The sequence below is a fragment of the Eleutherodactylus coqui genome, chromosome 1 (genome assembly GCF_035609145.1).
Source record: "Eleutherodactylus coqui strain aEleCoq1 chromosome 1, aEleCoq1.hap1, whole genome shotgun sequence".
Lineage (NCBI taxonomy): Eukaryota > Metazoa > Chordata > Amphibia > Anura > Eleutherodactylidae > Eleutherodactylus > Eleutherodactylus coqui.
In genome coordinates this window covers 431,752,014-431,774,198 of record NC_089837.1, presented here as the reverse complement: position 1 = coordinate 431,774,198, position 22,185 = coordinate 431,752,014, and the positions used below count along the sequence as shown (strand labels likewise).

General features: G+C 44.2%; 1 protein-coding gene across 2 annotated transcripts in view; it reads right to left on the bottom strand.

The window, feature by feature from the left end:
* Positions 1 to 16,707: 16,707 nt before the first annotated feature.
* Positions 16,708 to 22,185, bottom strand: part of COG3 (component of oligomeric golgi complex 3) — a 70,908-nt gene continuing 65,430 nt past the window's right edge. For both annotated transcript variants that reach the window (XM_066581973.1, XM_066581982.1), the window contains 3 exons: positions 19,779 to 19,906; positions 18,648 to 18,746; positions 16,708 to 17,187 (listed from right to left, as the gene is read on the bottom strand). In XM_066581973.1, the coding sequence (XP_066438070.1) occupies positions 17,158 to 17,187; positions 18,648 to 18,746; positions 19,779 to 19,906 (257 nt within the window). In that variant the 3' untranslated portion in view covers positions 16,708 to 17,157. The remainder of the gene's footprint in view (positions 17,188 to 18,647; positions 18,747 to 19,778; positions 19,907 to 22,185) is intronic.

Here is a 22,185-nt window from a genome sequence, read left to right as displayed (position 1 = left end):
TTTATTGCATTTTTTCTTGGGGACAAGGTGACCAAAAAAAAATGGGGAATTTTTCTTACCGATAATTCCCTTTCTTGAAGGCATCATGACAGCATACACTTGGAAGTTGCTCACCTATTGACCTGAAGGGACAGGAAAAGGCAGAGAATAAAAGGAACCTCCCCTCCACCAAACAACCACAGTGACAGAATACTTAACCAGAAGGTGTGTTTTTATTGGCATCACACACCTCAGACAAAGAAATCATAAGCATACACATTACCTCATGTGTTAGGCAAAACAAGGATAACCATGTCGGTAGGGGGGGGGGGGGGGGGAAGCCCGTATGCTGTCATGATGCCTTCAAGAAAGGGAATTATCGGTAAGAAAAATTCCAGTTTTCCCTCCAACAGCATACGCTTGGAATACCAAATAACTGGTATTGGCTTTTTTAGGGAGGGATTACTGCTTGCAGCACCTTCCTCCCGAAGGTTGCATCCTCACTAGATTTTAATGTCCAGCCTATAGTGTTTAATAAAGGTATGGCCAGAAGTCCACGTGGCCGCGTTAAAGATCTGCTCAATTGAGGCGTCCGCACTTTCTGCCCAGTGAGATGCCACTGCTCGCGTAGAGTGGGCCTTCAATCCTTCTGGAGGAGGGATGCCCTTGGCCTTGTAAGCCTCCTGGATGGCTTTCCTGAGCCACCGGGCGATCGCATCTTTAGAAACGGCCCTTCCTTTGGCCTGCCCCTGAAATTGAACGAAAAACTTATCAGTCTTTCTGAAACGTTCCATCGCCTCAAGGTACGTTAGTACAGCTCTTTTGACGTCAAGATTATGGAGCCTCTGCTCCTTTTCGTTTTTGAAATTTTGACAAAAGGCTGGAATGACTATTAGTTGGCCTCTGTGGAAATCTGACAAGACTTTAGGCTGGAAGGAGGGGTCGAAAGAAAATACAATTTTGTCTGGGTGAATAGTCATATATGGGGCCCTTAGTGAAAGGGCCTGGATTTCACCCACGCCTCACAAGGAGGGCTACCTTATACGTCAGCAAGGCGATGGATAGATCTCTAATAGGTTTAAACGGGGGATCGCTGAAGACCCGAAGGACTATGGTCAGATCCCAGGGTGGTGCCGTAAGCCTTGTAAATGGATGTAATCTACTCGCCCCTCTAAGAAATCTCCTAATTCACCTGTGCTTAGCAAGCGCGAGATCAAAGAATGCCCCTAAAGCCGCCACTTGGACTTTGAGGGTATTCGGATTCAACCCTTTATCCAGGCCTACCTGGAGAAAATCTAGAACTTTACGGATGTCTGGCTGATCTAACTGCTGGATGTCCTGGCCCATCCACTCTGAGAATTTTTTCCAGACTTTGGAATAAATCTTTTTCGTAGAGGGCTTAAGGCTCTCGCTAATAGTGGAAATTACATTAGGAGAAAGACCCTTTCCTAAAAATTATACCCATTCAAGATCCAGGCCGTAAGCCTGAACTTGTGAACCTCCAGGTAAAGAAGAGGGCCCTGTAGCAATAGGTCCGGCCTTTGCGGAAGGTGGAAAGGCTCTCCCACTGACAGGAGATCTCAGGAGAGGAAACCAAGGACTTTTGGGCCAATAGGGAGCTACCAGAATTACTGACAGGCTTGACCGCAATAATTTCCTTAGGGGGAGCGGAATCAATGGTAAAGGGGGAAAAGCGTAAGCTAAGTCCCAAACCCAGGGGTGAGAGAGTGCCTAAGGCTTGTTTCTTCGCGCCTCTGGAAAAGTAAAGCCGGCACTTGGTATTTGTGCTTGACGCAAATAGGTCTATTTCGAGTACACCCCCCCCCTCCCCCCTCCCCCCTCCCATTTTGTCACAAGTAGGCTGAACACCTCGGGATGGAGTTCCCACTCTCTTGGGTCCACTTTCTTCCTGCTTAGAAAGTCCGCAGCTGAATTCTCGGCTCCTTTTATGTGGAAGGCCGACAGTGACTTGGTTGTGAGTTCTGCCCACTGAAGGATCCTTCCCGCCAGCTGCTGCAGTAGAGGATTCCTGGTGGTACCCTGGTGACGAATGAGTGACACTGTCGTCATATTATCGGAAAAGATCCTCACATGCTTCATCCCTAAAAGCGGTTGCGTAGTGATTTCCACACCGCATTAAAGTCTCTAAAGTTAGATGAACCAGATCTCTCATGAGGGTCCCATGTACCCTGTATATGGCCCCCTTCAAAGTGGGCCCCCCACCCTTTGGCACTGGCATCCATTGTAATTATTATTGCAGGGTCCAAGTTCCATTTGGATGCCCTCAATAGGTTGTCCGATGACAACCACCAGCAGAGTGAAGATCTGGCTTTAGCAGAAATAGAAATTGTCTGGTCAAGTGAGGACTGTAACTTGTCCCAATTCTGAAGGATAAGTGCCTGGAGATCGCAGCTATGGAACTGGGCCCAGGGAACCACACCAATACACAAAGTCATTAGCCCCAGGATCCTCATTGCCTCTCTTATTGTTACTCTAGATTCCTCTAAAATGAGCTATTTCCTTAGAGGAAGAAGGGACGAACTTTGGAGACGAGAATCCAAAATGACACCCAGGAGTTTTTTCCTGGTTTCCAGTTCCATGTTGGATTTCAGATCATTAATGATCCAACCCAGGTCCTTAAACAGCTGAAGCGTGGAACCCAAGTGTGACCTCAGAATAGTCGAGGAATCCGCAACCAACAGAAACGATAATAATCCCGCGATTGCCGAAAAAGGCTACCATTTCGATCACCACTTTGGAAAAAGTCTGTGGAGCAGAGGAGATTCCAATTGGGAGGCAAATAAACTGAAAGTGACAAATTTCCCCTTACATTCTCAGCGCAAATCTCAGGAACCTTTGCGAGTTGATGTAAATTGGGGTGTGAAAATAAGCATCCTTTAAGTCAATCGCAGCCATTACATTATCCCTAGCAATTAGGGGAGTTGCAGTTCTGATAGTCTCCATTTAAAATTTTTTATACTCAATGAATTTATTCAATTCTTTGAGAATAATTATTGTGTGGTGGGAGCCATCTGGTTTGGGAACCAGAAAAAGGGGGGAATGAAACCCCTTCCCCCCGTTCCCTTTTGGGGACGAGATACCGCGCCGAGATCCAGCAGGTTCTGCACACCTTTAATAGAGCCTGCTGTAGGGCTGGAGACTGGACTGAGGTTAAAATAAATCTATCAGGGGGGGGGGGGGGGGGGGGCGAGATTCTAGTTCGATCTTGTACCCCTCCGCCACCAGGTGTAGAACCCATTCATTAGCCATTATGTTACGCCCACTAGTAGAAAAACGAGCCAGTCGACCGCTTACCGGGCACGAAGATGCAGGCTGAGGGACAAGGATAAGACTCCTACCCCTTCCTCCCTTCGGATAAGACCAACTTCCGGTCTTTTCCTTCCCAGCGTAGGTTGTAGACGAGGGACATGGAGTGAAGGGTCTTTTGGGCGGTCTGATGGCTGGCAGTCCCTGGTTTTTGTCTGCTGCGTTTTCCAGCAGGCGATCCAGGTCCAGTCCAAAGATGCGTGCACCCCAAAAGGGTAGGGTACACAGCTTGTTTTTGGAGGTTATGTCTCCCGACCACTCTTTTACCCAAACTGCCCTTCTGGCCGTGTTGGGTAGGGCGGACCGTCTCCATAGAGGCATCCGCCAGAAATCTCGTTGCCATCTGGAGCAGAGGGCTGCCACCCGCAATCTCTTCCCTGGAGGCTTTCCGGCCGATTAAGGATGCAAGCTGGTCCAGCCAGACCGCAATGGAGCGAGCCACGGAAGTGGCCGCAATGTTAAATTTTATAATAAGACTGGACGTGGACCAGGCCTTATGCATGGTCATGTCCACTTTTTTGTCCATAGAGTCCTTTTAAGTGGGACGTATCTTCAAATGGTAGCTCATATTTCTTAGACACCATGGAGATAGCTGCATCAACTTTTGTCGTTTCATCAAGAATAGCCACCTCATCTTCTGCAAATAAAAGACGCTCCTTGAATTCTCTAGAAATTAGCGGAGCTTGATCTACACAATCCAACTCATTCAGGATTAATTCAGTGTGGCGTTTACGGGAAATGAGAACTGCTTTTAGTAGTTGATCCAGATTAGTTGCGGAAAAAACGGGAATTTTTCTTACCGATAATTCCGTTTCTTGAAGGCATCATGACAGCATACGCTGGAGGTTGCTCACCTGCTGACCTGATGGGACAGGAAGAGGCAGAACATAAAAAGCACCTCCACCAAACACCAGTGCGTTCCAAATAACCACAGTGACAGTATACTTAACCAGAAGGTGTGTTTTTATTGGCACCACACACCTTAGACAAAGAAATCATAAGTATACACATTACCTCATGTGTTTAAACCAACAAGGGTAACCGTGTTGGTAGGGGGGGGGGGGAAAGCCCGTATGCTGTCATGATGCCTTCAAGAAAGGGAATTATCGGTAAGAAAAATTCCCGTTTTCCCTCCGACATCATGACAGCATACGCTGGAGGAATACCAAATAACTGGCATGGGCTTTTTTTTTTTTTAGGGAGGGATTACTGCTTGAAGCACCTTCCTCACGAAGGTTGCATCCTCACTAGATTTTAATGTCCAGCCTATAAGGTTTAATAACCGTATGACTAGAAGTCCACGTGGCTGCGTTACAAATCTGTTCGATTGAGGCGTGCGCTCTTTCTGCCCAGGAAAATGCCACCGCCCGAGTGAAGTGGGCTTTCAAACCTTCTGGGGGAGGAATGCCCTTGGCCTTGTAAGCCTCCTGGATGGCTCTTCTGAGCCACCTGGCTATTGAATCTCAAGAAGTGGCCTTCCCTTTGGCCTGCCCTGAAACTGAACGAAAGTTAGTCAGTCTTTCTGCAACTTTCCGTTGCCTCAAGGTACGCTAACGCAGCTCTTAACGTCAAGATTATGGAGCCTCTGCTCCATTTCGTTTTTAAAATTTAGACAAAGGCTGGAATGACTATTGGCTGGCCTCCGTGGAATTCTGACAAGACTTGGGTTGGAGGGAAGGGTCTAAGGAGAATACGATCTCATCGGGGTGCATAGTCATATATGGGGCCCTTTGCGAAAGGGCCTGAATTTCACCCACGCACATAGCCGACATAACTGCCACAAGGTGGGCTACCTTGTACGTCAGCAAGGCGATGGATAGGTCTCTAATAGGTTCAAACGGGGGGAAATTGCAGAAGGCCTGAAGGACTGTAGTCAGATCCCAGGGGGGAAAGCACCATCAGCTTTATAAATGGATGCAGTCTACTCGCCCTTCTAGGAAATTTCCTGATCCCCTTGTGCTCAGTAAGCGTGAGATCAAAGAATGCCCTCAAAGCCACTACTTGGGCTTTGAGGGGATCTGGACTCAACCCTTTATCCGGGCCTGACCCATCCATTCTGAAAATTTTTCCCGACTTTGGAATAAATCTTTTCTGTCGAGGGCATAAGGCTCTCGTACATAGTGGAAACCCAGTTAGATGATGGACCTTTTCCTAAGAATTTTACCTGTTCAAGATCCAGACTGTAAGCCTGAACTTGTGAACCTCCAGGTAGAGGAGAGGACCCTACAGCCAATAGGTCCAGTCTTGACGGAAGATGGAGAGGCTCTCCCACTGACAGATCTCAGGAGAGGAAACCAAGGTCTTTTGGGCCAATAAGGCGCTACTAACGTTACTGACCGCCTTGGCCGCAGTAATTTCTTAGGAGTAGCGGAATCAGGGGTAAAGGGGAAAAAGCGCAAGCTACGTCCCAAACCCAGGGGTGAGAGGGGGCGCCCGTGCCTAATGCTTGTTTCTCCGAGTCTCGGGAAAAAAGAAGACGGCAATTGGTATTTGCGCTTCACGCAAACAAAACTATTTTGGGTGCCCCCTATTTGTCTCGAGTAGGCTAGACACTTCGGGATGGAGTCCCCACTCTCCTGCGTCTACTTTCTTCCTGCTTAGAAAGCCCGCGACTGAATTCTCGGCTCCTTTTATACGGAAGGCCGACAGTTACTTAGTTGTGAGTTCCGCCCATTGAAGGAACCTTCCCGCCAAATGCTGAAGTAGAGGATTCCTGGTGGTACCCTGGTGGGGAATGAGTGGCACTGCCATCATGTTATCGGAAAAAATCCTCACATGCTTCATCCCTAAACGGTTTGCAGGCTACGTCGGGTTTCCCAAACCTCATTACGTTCTCTAACGTTAGATAACCTGGATCTCTCATGAGGGTCCTAAGTACCCTGTATATGGCCACCTTCAAAGGTGACCCCTCACCCTTTTGCGCTGGCATCAGTTATTGCAGGATCCCCATTAAAAGGTAGTCTGAGGACAACCGCCAGCGGAGTGAGGATCTAGCCCTAATGGAAATAGGGATTGTCCTGTCAAGTGAGGACTGACTTGTCCCCATTCTGGAGGATAAGTGTCTGGAGATCACAGCTGTGGAACTGGGCCCAGGGAACCACTCCAATGCATGAAGTCATTAGCCCCAGGATCCGCATCGCCTCTTATTGAAACTGTAGATTTTTTATAGAGAGCAGAACATTCTCTAGAACATTCTCTAGGAGGAAGGGATGAACATTGGAGACGAAAATCCAAAATGACTCCTAGGAATTTTTTCCTGGTGTCCGGATCCATATTGGATTTCAAATCATTAATGATCCAGCTCAGACCCTTAGATAGCCGAAGCGTGGACCCCCAGTGTGACCTCAGAATAGTGAGGGGATCTGCCACCAGCAGGAACCCATCTGCTGAGCTATGCACCCTCGCTGAGCAGGAAGCGCATAATGTTTTAGAATAGGAGTCATCAAGTTTTGTAAGCGTACAGGACGCTTTTTACTTCTCCTCTTAGCCTCCCTAGGTTTTTGAGTATCCCTGTCGTATATGACAAGGGAGAGCTCTATTAGTAAGGGAAGTGTAGTGCAGGTGTCTGTAGGTTGGCCCACAGGACCACTTACAGTTTGGAGATTCTCTGGGTCCTCTCTTGGCCGACATCCTGCGCTTGTGGGATCCATTCCTGTCCTTAGAATCGATTCCTAGCGTGAAAAAACAAAACACCATCCGACTCCCCCTGGTGCAGGGGCTTTAAATTTTGAATCTGGCGCCAAGCCGTGCCAGGCCACGCCCCCTTTGTGCGCTCCATCGAGGCCACGCCCTCTTGCGGAGCGTCTGGCGTCACACTCCTTGTGTTCCGCCCGCTACAGCCGGGACCCAGAGATGGCGGTCGCCGCCTGGTTGACGACCGCGGTGGTGCCGGAAAGTCCGTCCTTGGACCCCGGCCCACGCAGTCCCCGATTAGCTCCCAGATGAGGTACTTCCCACTGGGGCAACCGGGGCTGCCAGAAGATGATTAGCGATGGCGGCCGCTGCCTGAATGACGGCCGCAGTGGTGCCGGCAGCCCGTACTTGGACCCCGGCCCACGCAGTCCCCAGAAAGCGCCCAGATGGGGTCCTTCCCACTGGGGTTGCCGGGGCTGCCCGAAGAAAAACGCCGCCGCTTCGCCGGTAAGTCCTCCTCCGGCATGGGACAGTGTCGCTGGAGCTCTGCCGTTGCTGTCCTGAAGGGACAGGAAAAACACTGGTGTTTGGTGGAGGGGAGGTGCTTTTTATGTTCTGCCTCTTCCTGTCCCATCAGGTCAGCAGGTGAGCAACCTCCAGCGTATGCTGTCATGATGTCGGAGGGAAAAGATATTTTTTCTCCCCCTGGGACAATTCCAAGATCTTCAAACTCAAAATCTTCCGCCATGTCAGTCAGACTCTGACACGGCCGGAGCAGACCTTTTTGTAACCCCTGAGGGCCCTGGTTGGAGGTCCGAGAGGGAGGACTGGACTTCTTCCCGGACGACTGCCCAAATTTCAGACATGAGGAAAGATTTTTCTTCCTGCAGAACTTTTGCTGAACAGGAAGCGCATAATGTTTTAGCATAGGAGTCGTCAAGTTTTCTAAGCAAACTCGACACTTTTTACTTCTCCTCCTAGCCTCCCTAGGTTTTTGAGTATCCCTGTCCTGAAATGACAAGGGAGAACTCTGTTAGTAAGGAAGTGTAGTGTAGGTGTCTGTAGGTTGGCCCACTAGACCACTTACAGTTTGGAGATTCTCTGGCCGACATCCTGCGCTTGTGGGATCAACTCCTGTACTTAGAATAGATTCCTCGCGTGTAGAAAGCACCAGCCGTCTTCTCCTGGTGCAGGGAGCTTTAACGTTTGAATCTGGCGAGGCCACGCCCCCTTGCAAAGAGCTGACGCTACTGCTTAGCCGGGACCCAGAGACAGCGGCCGCCGCCTGAATGACTGCAGCAGTGGTACGGAAAGTCCGTCCTTGGACCCAGGCCCACGCAGTCCTCGGTTAGCACGCAGATGAGGTGTTTCCCACTGGGGTAACCGCAGCCGCCACTGGTAAGTCCTGGAATCTCCAGCATAGGACAGCATCGCTGGAGCTCTGCCGCTGCTGTCCTGGAGGGACAGGAAAAGCACTGGTGTTTGGTGGAGGGGAGGTTCCTTTTATGCTCTGCCTTTTCGTGTCCCTTCAGGTCAGCAGGTGAGCAACCTCCAAGTGTATGCTGTCACGATGTCGGAGGGAAAAGCACATTTCCGGTGCTTTGTTTTTTCAGACGACATTCATCGTGCAGGATAAATAATGTGTTACCTTGAAATCAGACTTTTAGGGACACAGCGATACCAAATATTTATAATAAAAATCTGAATAATCAAAAATACATGTCAAAAGAGGCTTTAACACATAACTTTTTTTTGAAATAACAAAACTTTATTTCTATTTACTTTTTTTTTTTTTTTTAGTTCTCAGAGGCGACAACTTGCGATGCTTTGATTGCTCCTGCAGTATGATGTACAGCCTGTATTACATCATATTGCAATCTGACAGTCTATCATGGGGATGGCTTGATAGGCATTGTGCTGTGACAGCCCTGAGGCCTTTCAGAAGGCCCCTGGCTGCAATGACACCCGCATGGCTCCCTGTGATTTAAAGGGTTAACAGCCCCAATGAGCCGCGCAGCTGTTGCCAGCAGGTGTGCGCTGTAAAAAAAAAAAAAAAAACACAGCCAGCCCCTGGGATGTATAGAGAGCTATCACCTTTTGATAGGGCTATTAACTATAGGGCTGTCACTAAGATGTTAATAGTCTTTTTTTTTTTTTCTTTCACCAAGTTAAAAAACAGACAGAAAATTTCCATTCTTTTTTTTTTGTTCTTTTAAAATGCCTGCATTTTCTTCATAGGCTTTTTTAGTAACCTTTATTTGCCTTTTCCCTAGAGAGAAGCCTATGGAAAAATGTCAGAAAATAAGTTCTATACCCAAGCACTCTGTGATTTTTGGGGGGGGGGGGGGGGGGGGAACACAAAAAAACAAAAACAAAAACCGGGATGGAACCCCAAAAATGCACCAACCCCCCCCCCCCCCCCCAAAAACAAACAAAAAATACACCAATGCAAAGATGTACTCTTAGTAGTATGTTACATAGTTCCCTCTGCTGACCTACAACTTACAAAAAAAACAAAAACACAACATGACCAGTTTTTAAAGAAAGGTTTTGTGACACCAGTTTAACAACGATTTTAGGAAAGATCCTAGGGTGAATGATCAGTGCAGGAGAGAGGAAACAATGCGGCTGATAATGGAGAGAAAGTCTTCTCAGCTACATTACTACTTTTCTCATCATCTTCATTTGTACGATTAACTTACGGAAAGTTGGCTGAAGTGACCGTGACCATATAAAGGTGAAAATTTTTTTATAAAAAGGTGAAAAATACATAATCACAGCGGTCTATGTGCGGGACTCTTGTCTGACTGCAATCATTTCGATCTGATCATTGTTTTTTATCTACTTACACCTTTGTGTCAACTATGCCAGTTTATATCACAGTTGTGTTCATTTATCGTCTATTTCAGCCATGGGCATACAGGATATGGACTCTGATACTGAAGGGGCTTTATGGTCAGTCTTGGTTGTTACTGCAGTGGTCTGACAATCACATACACCCTCTCGCGGGTGATTATGTGGGTATAACTCCTGCCCCATCGTATGAAAGAAGCCAAACCCATCAACTCGCGAGTCAACTTGTACCGAGTTATGAATAGACACAGGGCAAATGGGCAGATGTAAGAGATGAATTCAGGTAGGTAACTTCTGCTTTAATAGTACTCCACATGTAATTGCCCTGTGGCTGTCATTCAACATCTCATTCATTCACATCACACATTCATTCAATGGACAATGCACAAAATCCATCTCTGGCCGTCCTAAAAGGCAACATCTTTATTTAAAAAGTTAACAAATTCTTCAGCCATTTTAAAGTTATGTACATTATTTGCACCGGCCCCCTATTAAACTGTACACCGGGAATAAGCACTTATATTTCATTCATATTAGGGTTTATTTTACCTTTTTTCATTTTGAGCTTTATAAATGACAAAACTAAATATTTCCCCCCAATTTTAAATACATTCCTTTATAACTACAATCTTCCTGTACAATAGCATTAAAACAATTCATATATGTACAATAATTAGCTTAACACATTATAAAAAGGAGGTAAATATACATATATTACAAGGCACGGGGTATAAAGTTACAACAGACAGTCTTCAAAAAGAAACTACCGTAATTTCTTCCACTTGATCTCGTTTTATTAGTCTCCCCAAACCGGTCACCGCAGATAGTCATACAGAATGTGATTACCAGGTCACGCTCCCGAGCGATCCTTTGTTATGAATGAGCTACAGTATAAGCTGCCGTAATATGAACAAAACCCTTTTACAGCGATATCCATAAATTTCATATTTGGAATTTGTCAGTTTCCAGAGGAAGTAAGAATACAACGCACAAAATGTGTCAAATAGAGAAAAAGGAGATGCGCAATTCTCAGAGGGCGAGGGTGCAGCAGTCCACATCTCCTGCGGGAAACGCATCCGATGAATCATCAGAGAAGTATCAGTGCCCAAATGTGACACTATATATACACATGCTATATGCAAATAGAGTCCTCTTATCTTTCTACTATAGATTATTTCTCTGCAGCTTTTCACTCCCATCTATTAAAGTGGAGCTCTGCTTTTATAGGTACTTGGTCAAATATCAGAGATCTGCAATATGTACAGTTCCTTACTGTAAAGGTGCATTTAAACTGAAAGATGATCGCTCAAATTACAGTTCGAGTGACAGTTTTGAGCAATCATCTTTGCACAACTCTTAAGTAGCTAATTAGCTACTTAGAGTTATGCTCCTTTGTTCTCGGAGCTTTTAGCTGGTATGCAGCTGGGAATGCTGCTGAGAAAATCAGCGTGCAGCACTGATAACAGTTATCGCTCATTTCTAGCTTGCTAGAAAGTGCACTATTCGTTCATCGCTCATTGCTCATAACAGTCCACGATGGCTGCGCGTTTAGACAACGATTATCACTCAAAAGATGGCTTTTGAGCGATAATCGTTGTGTCTAAATGGGCCTTTAGAATAAGGGGGAAGTCAAAGCAGAATGCTAATTCCTCAAGGTTTCCCAGCAATCCCTCATCAGGCTGTTATATGACAGATGTTATATGACTAAAATGTTCAGGTGTTTCTATACCGCATGCAGAGCCAATGAGTAGTGTTATTGGTACCAGGTTGACACTAGAAATTTCCAATGACTGTACAGTAACTAAAAGATTATCGATTTAATTAAAAAAAAAAAAAAAAAGAAGAGAAAAAAACGATCAAATGAGTGAAAGTAATTAATTGTTCAGTCTAAAACACGAACCAATCACTGGACAAACAACAATCACTCTACGCAGTCCTAAAAATTATCGTGGCTTGTACCCCTGTTGTTCGGGGTACAATCTGGCGGTCTAAATAGGCTGCAGGCGATCGAATGAGTGACGTCACTCGCTTGTTCGACTGATAATCAGCTTGTCTAAAAGGACCCTTAGGGTGGCTTTACATAGGACAGCCATTGTCCAAATAGTCACTTAATAGAGCAAATGTAAGAGTTGTCCAATGTATCAACGGCCGTCAACTGGGTGACAACTGAGTATTTAATCACTTGTCACTTCGGATCAGCTCATCTAAAAATAGTCACTGGTTGAATAATCATCACCTGGTGTAGACAGATTATGGACATTCAACAATTAGCCAACAACTTTGCAAGAAGTTTGCACCTCCCACTGGATGCTGATTAGCTCTTGTCATACAGAATACACACACACAGCCACACACACAGCCACACACACAGCCACACACACACAGCCCTCCTACTCATTGGTTCCTAAAAACACAAATCCGTGCAAGTGATCTCCAACTAAACAGTTTTCGAAAGACCACTTACTGCTATGATCTCTGGCTGGTTTTGGTCTTTGTAGATCCACTCACTGCAGCACTGACTGTTCATTTTAACCAGCGAGACATCACAGCAATGAGTGTTCCAATTTAAGACTGCTTGCACGAATTTATGTGCGTTCAGTGGACCTTGTAACCAACGCGCATGCGTTTGGTGGGTGTGTATCTAAACTACTGCCCCTCTCCCTATGAATCTCACGCACAAGTGCTCCCAACAATCTGTTCAGCGCTTGGACAGCAAATGACTAACAATCGTTCTATGGAAAAGCACAGTCATTCCTATGCTTTAGCTACTATTCAGGTGATCGCTTTGTGTAAAGCCACCCTAATACAGTGTCACCACCATCCAAATGCAAGATAACTCTGCTAACATGCATATACTGGAAGATACTGAAGAAGTCATTTAAATACACTACCTATTAACTGCATGTTGTGAATAAAATACAGAAAATGTCGTGTATTTTCAAATTATGACCCAGCCTCAGTAATACAAAGCTGATCTAATGTTGCCGCTAGTAATAAAGCGCAATTTCATTTTACAAAATTGAATGTGTTGTTGTGCCAAGATATTCCTGATTAAAGGTCATTTGCCATATTGCAATTTGTATGGTAATGCTGACTCCCCTTCCTGGTGACGGTATTTGTTCTCATGTTAGACAAGGGGAAGAAAAAAAAAAAAGACACTAATTTTGAGAAGCCTTAATTAAAAAATGCTTCAATAATCCTGGAGGAGAATCCCTGGGGACCTCAAGTGTTAGACATTGGTTATCTTAACTCTGTTACAAACGTGTCCCTTCAGCGGGCAGTTCACAGATGGCGCTTGTCGTGCCTTCAGCTAGAGGAAACGCTTATCCTACACGTACAGAGGATTCTCTATATACTGCCGGTGGACCTGTAACCTGCACAGTGCAGGCAGCAGTTTTACATTGGTCTTTCTTAATGGGGTATTCCAGAGATTCAAATTGAAACTTCTATTCTTCATGAGCCAACATATAATTTTGCAATATGGTATAACTCATTTTACAGAGATATTGATTTTCCTGTGGTCTCCCCCTATCTTAGTTCCCCCCATTGGTATCCAATGGCTACAACCAGTAGGCTCAACCGTTTTACTGGTCAGACATGCTCAGTGTCTTCAAGTTCTGTAATGGTGACACAGTTTGTACAGCTGTGAATGCGTTCTAGTCAGTAATTGGCAATGGAACATTGTGGGAGATGTAATTGTTGTACTCTCTGGTGGCCATTGTAAATAATGTGGAAATCTGAAGTTGGCTGGAAATCCGCGGTGGTGCGGGTCGGCAAAAAGAAAGGGGAAAAAAAGCACCAAAGTGCGGTTTGATTTAGATGGATGTTGGAATAATGGCAATAAGTTGAGATGTTTTGGGAAGTTTTGAAAGTTTTACCCAGACTTCAGAATGCCCCCTTAATATCACAAGGGATGCTCATGTCTTTAAGTTTTAATGCATTAGTTAAAGGGAGCTTTGAAGCAAAATAGTATTCTTACCTATCCCGCAGGATAGGTAGTCAATAGCGTTGCGGGTTTTACGGTTATATTTAATTGTATAAAAATGGGTGTTTCTACCTATATTGAGGGTGCTGGATCTAAATACGGCAACCAGGATCATCTGTCAGACAAGATAATAAAGTAATAGACCCCATAAGAAAGTAGGATATTCAATATTGTACTATTTTGTTACAGTATATTGACCGTTAAACCCATAACCCTCATTTATCAAAACTGTCTAGCAGTAAAACGTCTTTGTTCCCCTAAGCAAGCAATCACAGCGCAGCTTTCATTCCTCAAACAGCTGGGGTAAAATGAAAGATGTCTGTAATATGGAAGTACTAAAAGCATTACTCTGGATGTGAAGGGTAAGACTTGGGTCCCGCATATCTGTTGTGCCACTTGCTATGTGAAATTATTAAGATGGTGGACAGGTACATCATTGTCACTTGGGGTACCTATGATATGGAGGGAATAAAAGGACCATGTGACAGGTTGTTACTTCTGTCCAACACACATCAAGAGAAAATCTAAAAGTCTTATTGTGCATCCCAACTTGCCAACTGCAATGAGGTCTGTACCGCACTCAAAGCACTTCTGCCCCCTTACAACCCTCAGGTGAAGAACTCGAAGAGGATGATGAGACAACGCAGAAGGAGAACAAATTTCCATCAAGCAGTGAAAGACGTGATCCTACATGACATTCGATTCCACACTTCTTAACGCAGGCCTAAATCACGGACTAAATCATTTAAATGTGCCTAAGTAAAAAGGAAGGTGGGACTTCTGAGCTCCGGGTTGCAAAAATGGAATCTTCTGCAACACGAAACAAGTGTAACAATTTATAGACACAGAACAAAATCTTGACCATTTCTGCATTTAGGATGAGACCCTAACTATATGTAATGAGGAAAAAAAAAAAGACTTCGAACAAATTGTATGATTTCATCATAATTGGTCACAAATGCAACAGGATCCTCAAAGTACATTTCATGCACTTGTACCGTGACTACTTCCCAGAGAAATGCAGCTACTTATCAGATGAGAAAGCTTTCACCAGGACATATGTGCAACTGAAAAATGGTATGAAGAAGAGTGGACACCTGCGCTGATGGCCGATTACTGCTGGAATATTCCATGGGAGAAAACACTGGCGGACAATAAAGATTACATCTAACTTTCATATTTTCATGCTATTTATGGAAGTTCTCTAATATACATACGTCTGCCACCAGGTGATCTTATGTCCTGCTTATAACTATGTGTTACAGGATTTACTGTTTGCAATTACACATGTTGTATAAAATGTACTTCTAATTCTATCTACACTTCTTTATTCTACTGTTCAGTTTTGACTGTCAGGAACAGATTTACAGACAATAACCTTGTTATAACAGACTTGCCTACAAGCCAACAAATGCCTAGAATTAGGTTTACCCTAGCACAAAACAAATCTTGATTGTAAAGAATATAAAATGAACTAACAGACATACATTTGGTTTAAAATCCCAAGGATGCTGGGAGTTCAGGTGTCCAACAAGTTCCATATAGAATGCTAAGATCCTGTAATGTATTTATACATATTAATTAGTATGATACTAGTATGCCAAACTACAGGTATAAGAACGTGGCTCTAGTCTGCAGCACAAGGGCCACCTAAATAGTATGTACAACTGCCAGCAATCCCTGCAGTTAAAAGATCCACATAGACCCCTTCCCCACAACCAGACGCGTTTCAGCAAAAACATTGCATCCTCAGAGAAAAAGGGCTACAGGTTCATGAGCCGGTCACTGCCAACCATAGGGGAACATTGACCTGCCTATTGGAAGCGAACGTTCAGGAATGATTGGCGTTTGTGGCAGTGGCGATCGGATAGGTACATGGATCCATAAAAGGATTCTGACCCTTATTTGTGGAGCATCTCATAGAGTTCTGATCTCCACTTTGGATCGGCTGTTCATAACACTATGGATACGTCCCCATGTCTATTTAATCGTTGGGAATGACTGGCTTGTGAGCATATAGCCCTTTTCCTCTGAGGACACCACATTATGGTGAAACATGTTGGGCGATTGTGTTGATCTTTTAACTGCAATAATTGCTCAGAGTTGTAGTACATACTATTTAGGCGACTCTTGTGCTGCAGACTAGACCGACTAGTACTTCTAGTTTTGGATACTAGTACTATGCTAACTATACGCATGAATACATTCTATATGGAACATTTTGGATACTTGAACTCTCAGCATCCTTGAGATTTTATCCACATTTGTATCTGTTAGTTCACTTTATACTCTTTACCATCAAGATTTAGGTTTCATGCTACAGTAGACATAATTCGGGGCATAACCTATTAAAGCCCTGTCTCTTTAGGGGTCCTTTTTTTCTTTTTGTTGTTGGACAGTCAAAATCTGAACAAAAATTTAGAATCAGCACAAAGAACTGTAAGAAACACCAAAAATGTGACCAGAAAGAAAAAAAAAAATAAATAAAAAAGCTAATTTTTTTTTTTTTTAAACCGTGAAATCAATCAGATCAGGACCCCGGCCAATCAGCTGATCAGGTGCCCGCTGTCAGCACCGTAGCACAGAGTGATCGGAGCAGAAGCCGCTACTCTAACTCCTGTGTAGTGGTTGGCACCTGTAATTGCAGGCGCAGCTGCCACTGCTTTCAATGAGACCACAGCCTGTAGTCACAAGCGCCGGCCACTACATAGGGGTTGTAGAAGCAGCTTTCGCTCCAACCCCTGTGTATAGCAGTGCTGACAGACGGCAACTGATCAGCTGATTGGCCAGGGTCCTGAGCGCCAGGCCTTTAACTATTTGTATACACAACAATCCAGATTTTTGCTGAACTTTCATTACTAAAAGAAACTGGTAACTGGGGTAGGCGACCTAAAACAATATAACTGTGGCTTGGTATATCCAGGACAGGGTTTACTTGGTGGGAAAATAGCAGGTGTGTGTATATATATTTTAGGATTTATATTATATAATATATTATAACAAAAGCTAAAATAAATTTTAAATTAATTCACATATTTACTTTAGCCATTAGTTAAAAAACAAATACTTCCAGCTGAAATGAATGGAGAGTGCCGAGCCATGGCTTCCCACGTGGGGTCCGTGCGTCAGAGGCGCCTTGCGCCGGGGTACCTTTATTGTTACCCCAGACTGACTGCTAGGAGTGGAACATCAATGTGAATATATAAACATACTTCCAGAGAACACAAGTACTTTGGTATACCATGGATTCATTTGCCCTCTTTTCACACACATGTATCTCTGCAATGTTCTGCGGTGCCCTGCAGAATATCACTTCATGCCCGTCTGCTTCATTTCTCCCAGGAACATCCGGACAAATAGAACAAGTTTAGCATCTTCAGCTATTTAGACATCGACAGCAATAGATTCACCTAAACGGAGGAGAAGAACACACTTGTCAGCACATGACAGATTAAGACAAGCGCTCCTTCCAGAATGTGCCCGCTCCGTTCCCTTGGTCCTCGCTAAGTGATGGGAAAAGGTTATTTTTAGCCACTTCATATGTATTCATTCCCACTAAATGTGTGTGTGTAGATTTGCTTTGCATGCCTCTTGGCATAATGCACATTTTCTATGGGCTACTGCATTGCATGCATGAGTACACACATCTCCTCCAGAAAATCCAGGCGACATTCACAAGAAAACGCTGCTGTAGTACTTTTATTTGTGTAGATAGGAAGCTGCTAAGTTACCATGGAAACAAAGGACTGTTCAACCTCCGATGTGCAAACTGCTCCGAATACAAGTCAATAGTAAATAAGGTCATATATAATGAACCACTGCTACGGGGTAGTAGAGAATATTCCTGATATGGGCGCATTAACATATCGTCCCAACACAAAACAGTTGAAATCCCCAAATAGTAAAGTCAATCACCGCAGGATGTTAATAGCTACCAGTTGCTTTAATGAAGGGGGCTATTTTGATTGCTTTATGCATTTTAGAGAATTGTCAAATATTAGAAAAGGAAAAAAAGAAAAAAAAACAAAAAACACTTCATCTGGTATTTTCCACCATTCATCTTACAAACGTCTGGCAAGTTTGTCAAAGAAGGTTTGTTTATATTTCTAGACCAGACGTTCCAGTTCATCCCAAAGATGTTCAGTCGGGTTCAGGTCAGGACTCTGCAGGTCATTCCAATCGTGGATCATCCATATCCACAAACTCAACACAAAATAGTGTTGGGTGTGACAAGGCGAATTGTCTTGTTGGAAGTATTGCTGACTATTCATAGAGTATTGCCATATTGTCGGCAGCACATTATGGTATAGAATGTTAAGGTACACCTCCGTGTTCATGGTTCTTGCCACTATAACCAATGGACAAAGACCATGTCATGTAAAACATCCCCAGACCATAACAGCACTCTTCTGTACTTAGCGGTTGGCACAACACAATCAGGCAAAAGGTGTTCCCCAGGCTCCTCCACACCCAGGTAACTCCATCTGTTTTGAAGATAGAGTCACACAATTCGCCACTCCATAGAACGTTCTTCCGTTGCTCAACTAGCCAAAGACAACACCCCTTGCACCAATGCATCTTCTTTAAGAGAGACTTTTTGCAGATGAATGGAGAAATAGCAGAAGTGTACCAGGCATTAGCAAAAAGTATACCACGTAGAGTACCTGATGTCCTTAGGGACAAAGGAGGCCTTATCAAGTATTAACATATGTAAATAAAAACTACATAGGTAGGTTAGTGTATATACAAACACACACACAAAGTTTAGACCAGATTAAAACAAAAAAGGAAACCAGTGTATATTGGCTGCACACTTGGTACTGAGGGCTATGTGCCTTGATTATCATTGCACAGGATTCAATAACTGTACCTGTTCCATTGAAGGACATGCAATGATCTGTAAATCCTCACTGCTGAATTCTTCTTTTAACAGCATGTGGATCTTTTGGAAGACTTGCTGAATGTTACTCTGTAACAATATGACAAGAAAGGAAACAATAACATCCATATATAAGGACACATTTTATGTAGGGTTCTGAGCTTGCTGCGCACAAAGCATGGATTGAGTAGGGACTGCATGTTGCATACATAGGGACTATAATTCCAGCATATATGTTGTGTGAACAGAGCCCAGTAAGAGCTGCATTAGAGCTGCAGGCACTCTTGCATTAGGCTTTAAAGGATGATTTAGACACAACGATTTTCCACCTTTTGAGCGATAATCGTTGTGTCTAACAGCTCTGACATAATGCAGTTTTTGTTAAGCTGTCACTGATCTTTCAGCGTGCTGAAAGACAATGATCAGCCTTATCAGGAATTCACAGCGGGATACAGCTGATAGTGTTGTTTCAGCTGTATCCCGCTCCCTGAACACTGCCCGGGCTATAAAGAACAGCTGAGGGCTCTGTGCGGGGGATGCAGAACAGCAGGGCGCTCCGAGCGGGGAACAGCTGGATGCAAAACACAAGCGGCACTGCTTGTCTTCTGCATCCCTCACTCGGAGAGCTCGGCTGTATAACACCCAAGTGCTCCGAGCAAAGAACAGCTGGATGCAAGCGGCCCCGCCTGTCTTCTGCATCCCCCGCAGGGAGCGCAAGGTGATCGCTCAACGTTTGAGCGACCACCTTGCGATGTAAAAAGCACACAATGATTATAGCTCAAAAGATTTTTGAGCAATAATAGTGTCTAAACCAGGCTTAAGGCATGTAGTTACCTCCAGGAGATGTGTATATTAAGGCAGCAAGTTACAGATGGAAATGGAAATTGAAATAAAATTGGAATGAGGCATCTCTTCTAAGGACAGGGCCTTCAATCAGGAAAAGAACTTTATTGTCCATATCAATGTACAGGTAAGGGAAGAGAAAATTTTTTTTTTAAAACCGACCACACTGAAAGGTGGCCGCTACACCAAAACACCTCATAAATCTGAAGCTAGCCTTAATATAAAGGCTTAAAAAATCAGAAACCATAAAAGTAGTATACCATTCACTCTGGTACTCACCCGAACTGGCTTAAAGAGAATGAATTCTGTGTCAGTGTTAGCTAGGTAAAGTGACATGCTCCTCAGTGTCACCGGCAGCTTGGTTTTTATGGTCTTGTAGGTGGAAGACACCAGGTCATTAATCTTTACTGAGGAACAAAGACAGATTCAACAATGAGCCATAAAGAAAAGACCTTCTAACTATCATCAGTAAGAAGTACAGTTCTGGATGTAATACAAGCTATTGTCAAACAAAGACTCAACCTGGCATATCTACACCACAGATGCCCAATGATTGACCCACGGTATACAGCCTGCAGCAGCGGGGGACTATCACAAAGTATCAGTCCTCTGTTATATCTAATGCCGAATTGTAACATAAGAGAAGTATAGACATATCCTATTGTTCTTAAGTAAAACATATTAGTCTCGGAAAACCCCTTTTAAATGCCTAGAAATACAATATTGATGACCTCGCCTCAGGATAAGTTACTAATATAGGATGAGTTAGGGACCACTGCTTCGGCCCCCCATGATCAGCTGTTTGAAGCAGACAGTGCTTACCAGGCACGGCATCGTACACTGTATAGAAGCTGTGCCTGATATTCCAGCTCAGTTCTATTTAATGAAATAGAACTGAATGCGATCAGGCCATGTGAAAGAAAAATGTGATGTCATAGGTCTAATCGTATATTGATGACCGATCATGAGGATAGTAAGTGTAATCTAAATTTATTTGTTGGAAATACTAACTTTTTTTTAATGTGCAGGTGCCCGTAAGACATATTATAGTGACATATATATACTTTAGCACTTATATGTATTTGACATCTAAATAAAAAAACTGCATCCGTTATATATACTAACCCCATAAAAATGCAAGGTTCTTAGTGCATAATTTGGTCAAAACATGAGGGCCCATCTGCCATGTCCAGGTGACCATTGCTTTTGGACAGGATCCTAACACTAAGATACCACTCTTTGAGGTAATGCCCCTAAATGGATCCAAGGAAAGTAGGATACCAAGCTATGGTCTAGTTAAGAGACTTGGGACAGATGGTTTTGCTAATTTTAATAGACACCTTTCTTTGGGCTTAAGCCTCCGAATCAGGGGAAAACAGGATACCTGGACATATAGCTTGCTATCCTACTCTCCTTAGATTCATTTGGAGGTTTTAGCCCAAAGGGCCCAAATGTGGCGGATGGGTCCATGTTTTGATCAAATTACAAGCTAAATACGTTGTATTTTTATGGAGATAGTATACTCAAGTTATGTAATTTTATTCAGACTTTAAATGTGTATGAATGCTGAAGAACATGTCTGTTACTATCCTGAGGGTGAGTCATCAATATTAACCCTTTCCAATCCAATGTCGGGCCTGCCCCGACATCATAATTTCCCTCCACAGCTCCGATGTCGGGGCAGGCCCGACACTGCAGTGCAGGAGTGCATCTGCACCCAATCATCAGACACATCGGGTGCAGATACACTTCTGCACTGGTCCTCATCGAGGACCCCCGAGGAGAAGGCAAAAAGGGTTTTTAACCCTTTCTGCCTTCTCCTTTACACCTTACATAGCGCTCAATTAGCGCTATGTAATGCAGGAGATTCTGGCCGGCGATCATGTGACCGCCGGTGTCACCTGACCCCCAGCGGTCACATGAACGCTGATCCGGGAGCCTGCACCGGGGAGGGGGGGGGGGGGGGGGTTACCTGTCCGGCATCTTCCGCATTCTCCCATCTGTCTCCCGACACGGCCACCTGACCCCAGCGGTCACATGATCGACGTTTCGGGAGACAGAAGGGAGAATGTGGAAGACGCCGGACAGGTAAGCAGGCCCCCCCCACGGTGCAGTGAGCATCTGCACCCTCCTGAACTTTGTCAGTTCAGGAGGGTGCAGGGAAATGTATTTTTTCTCATCCATTCTCACCAGCTCCAATTTATTTGGAGCTGGGGAGGATGAGAAAAAAATAATTGGATTGGAAAGGGTTAAAAGTCCCAGAAAACACCTTTAAGTTCTTGGACTGTGATGGAAGTAGGAATGGGTATATTTTTTCATACAACAATTCTACAGAGTCGGTAATACACATGAGGAATAAGGGAACATGGAGCCTCCCCTCCAGAATCAGTGTGCATAGTTTTAAGATGTTAAAAGGGAGATTACAAAATCTAGAAAAATAGAATTGCAAATGCAGAGTCTCAAAGAATGTGCAATCTGAGAAAATAATCCATACATTTCCTAGCAGCCCCCTACAGTAATCAGAAAGCTGCACTTTGTCTTAATTTGTTGCTTGCATGCACACAACCCATGAGACTCACTAATATTTACTCAAATATACATTGATTGCCAGAGACAGTCTGTGGGTACAGAGAAAGGTGAATTCAACTTATTTTTACAATGAGGCACAAAAAAATATACACTGCAT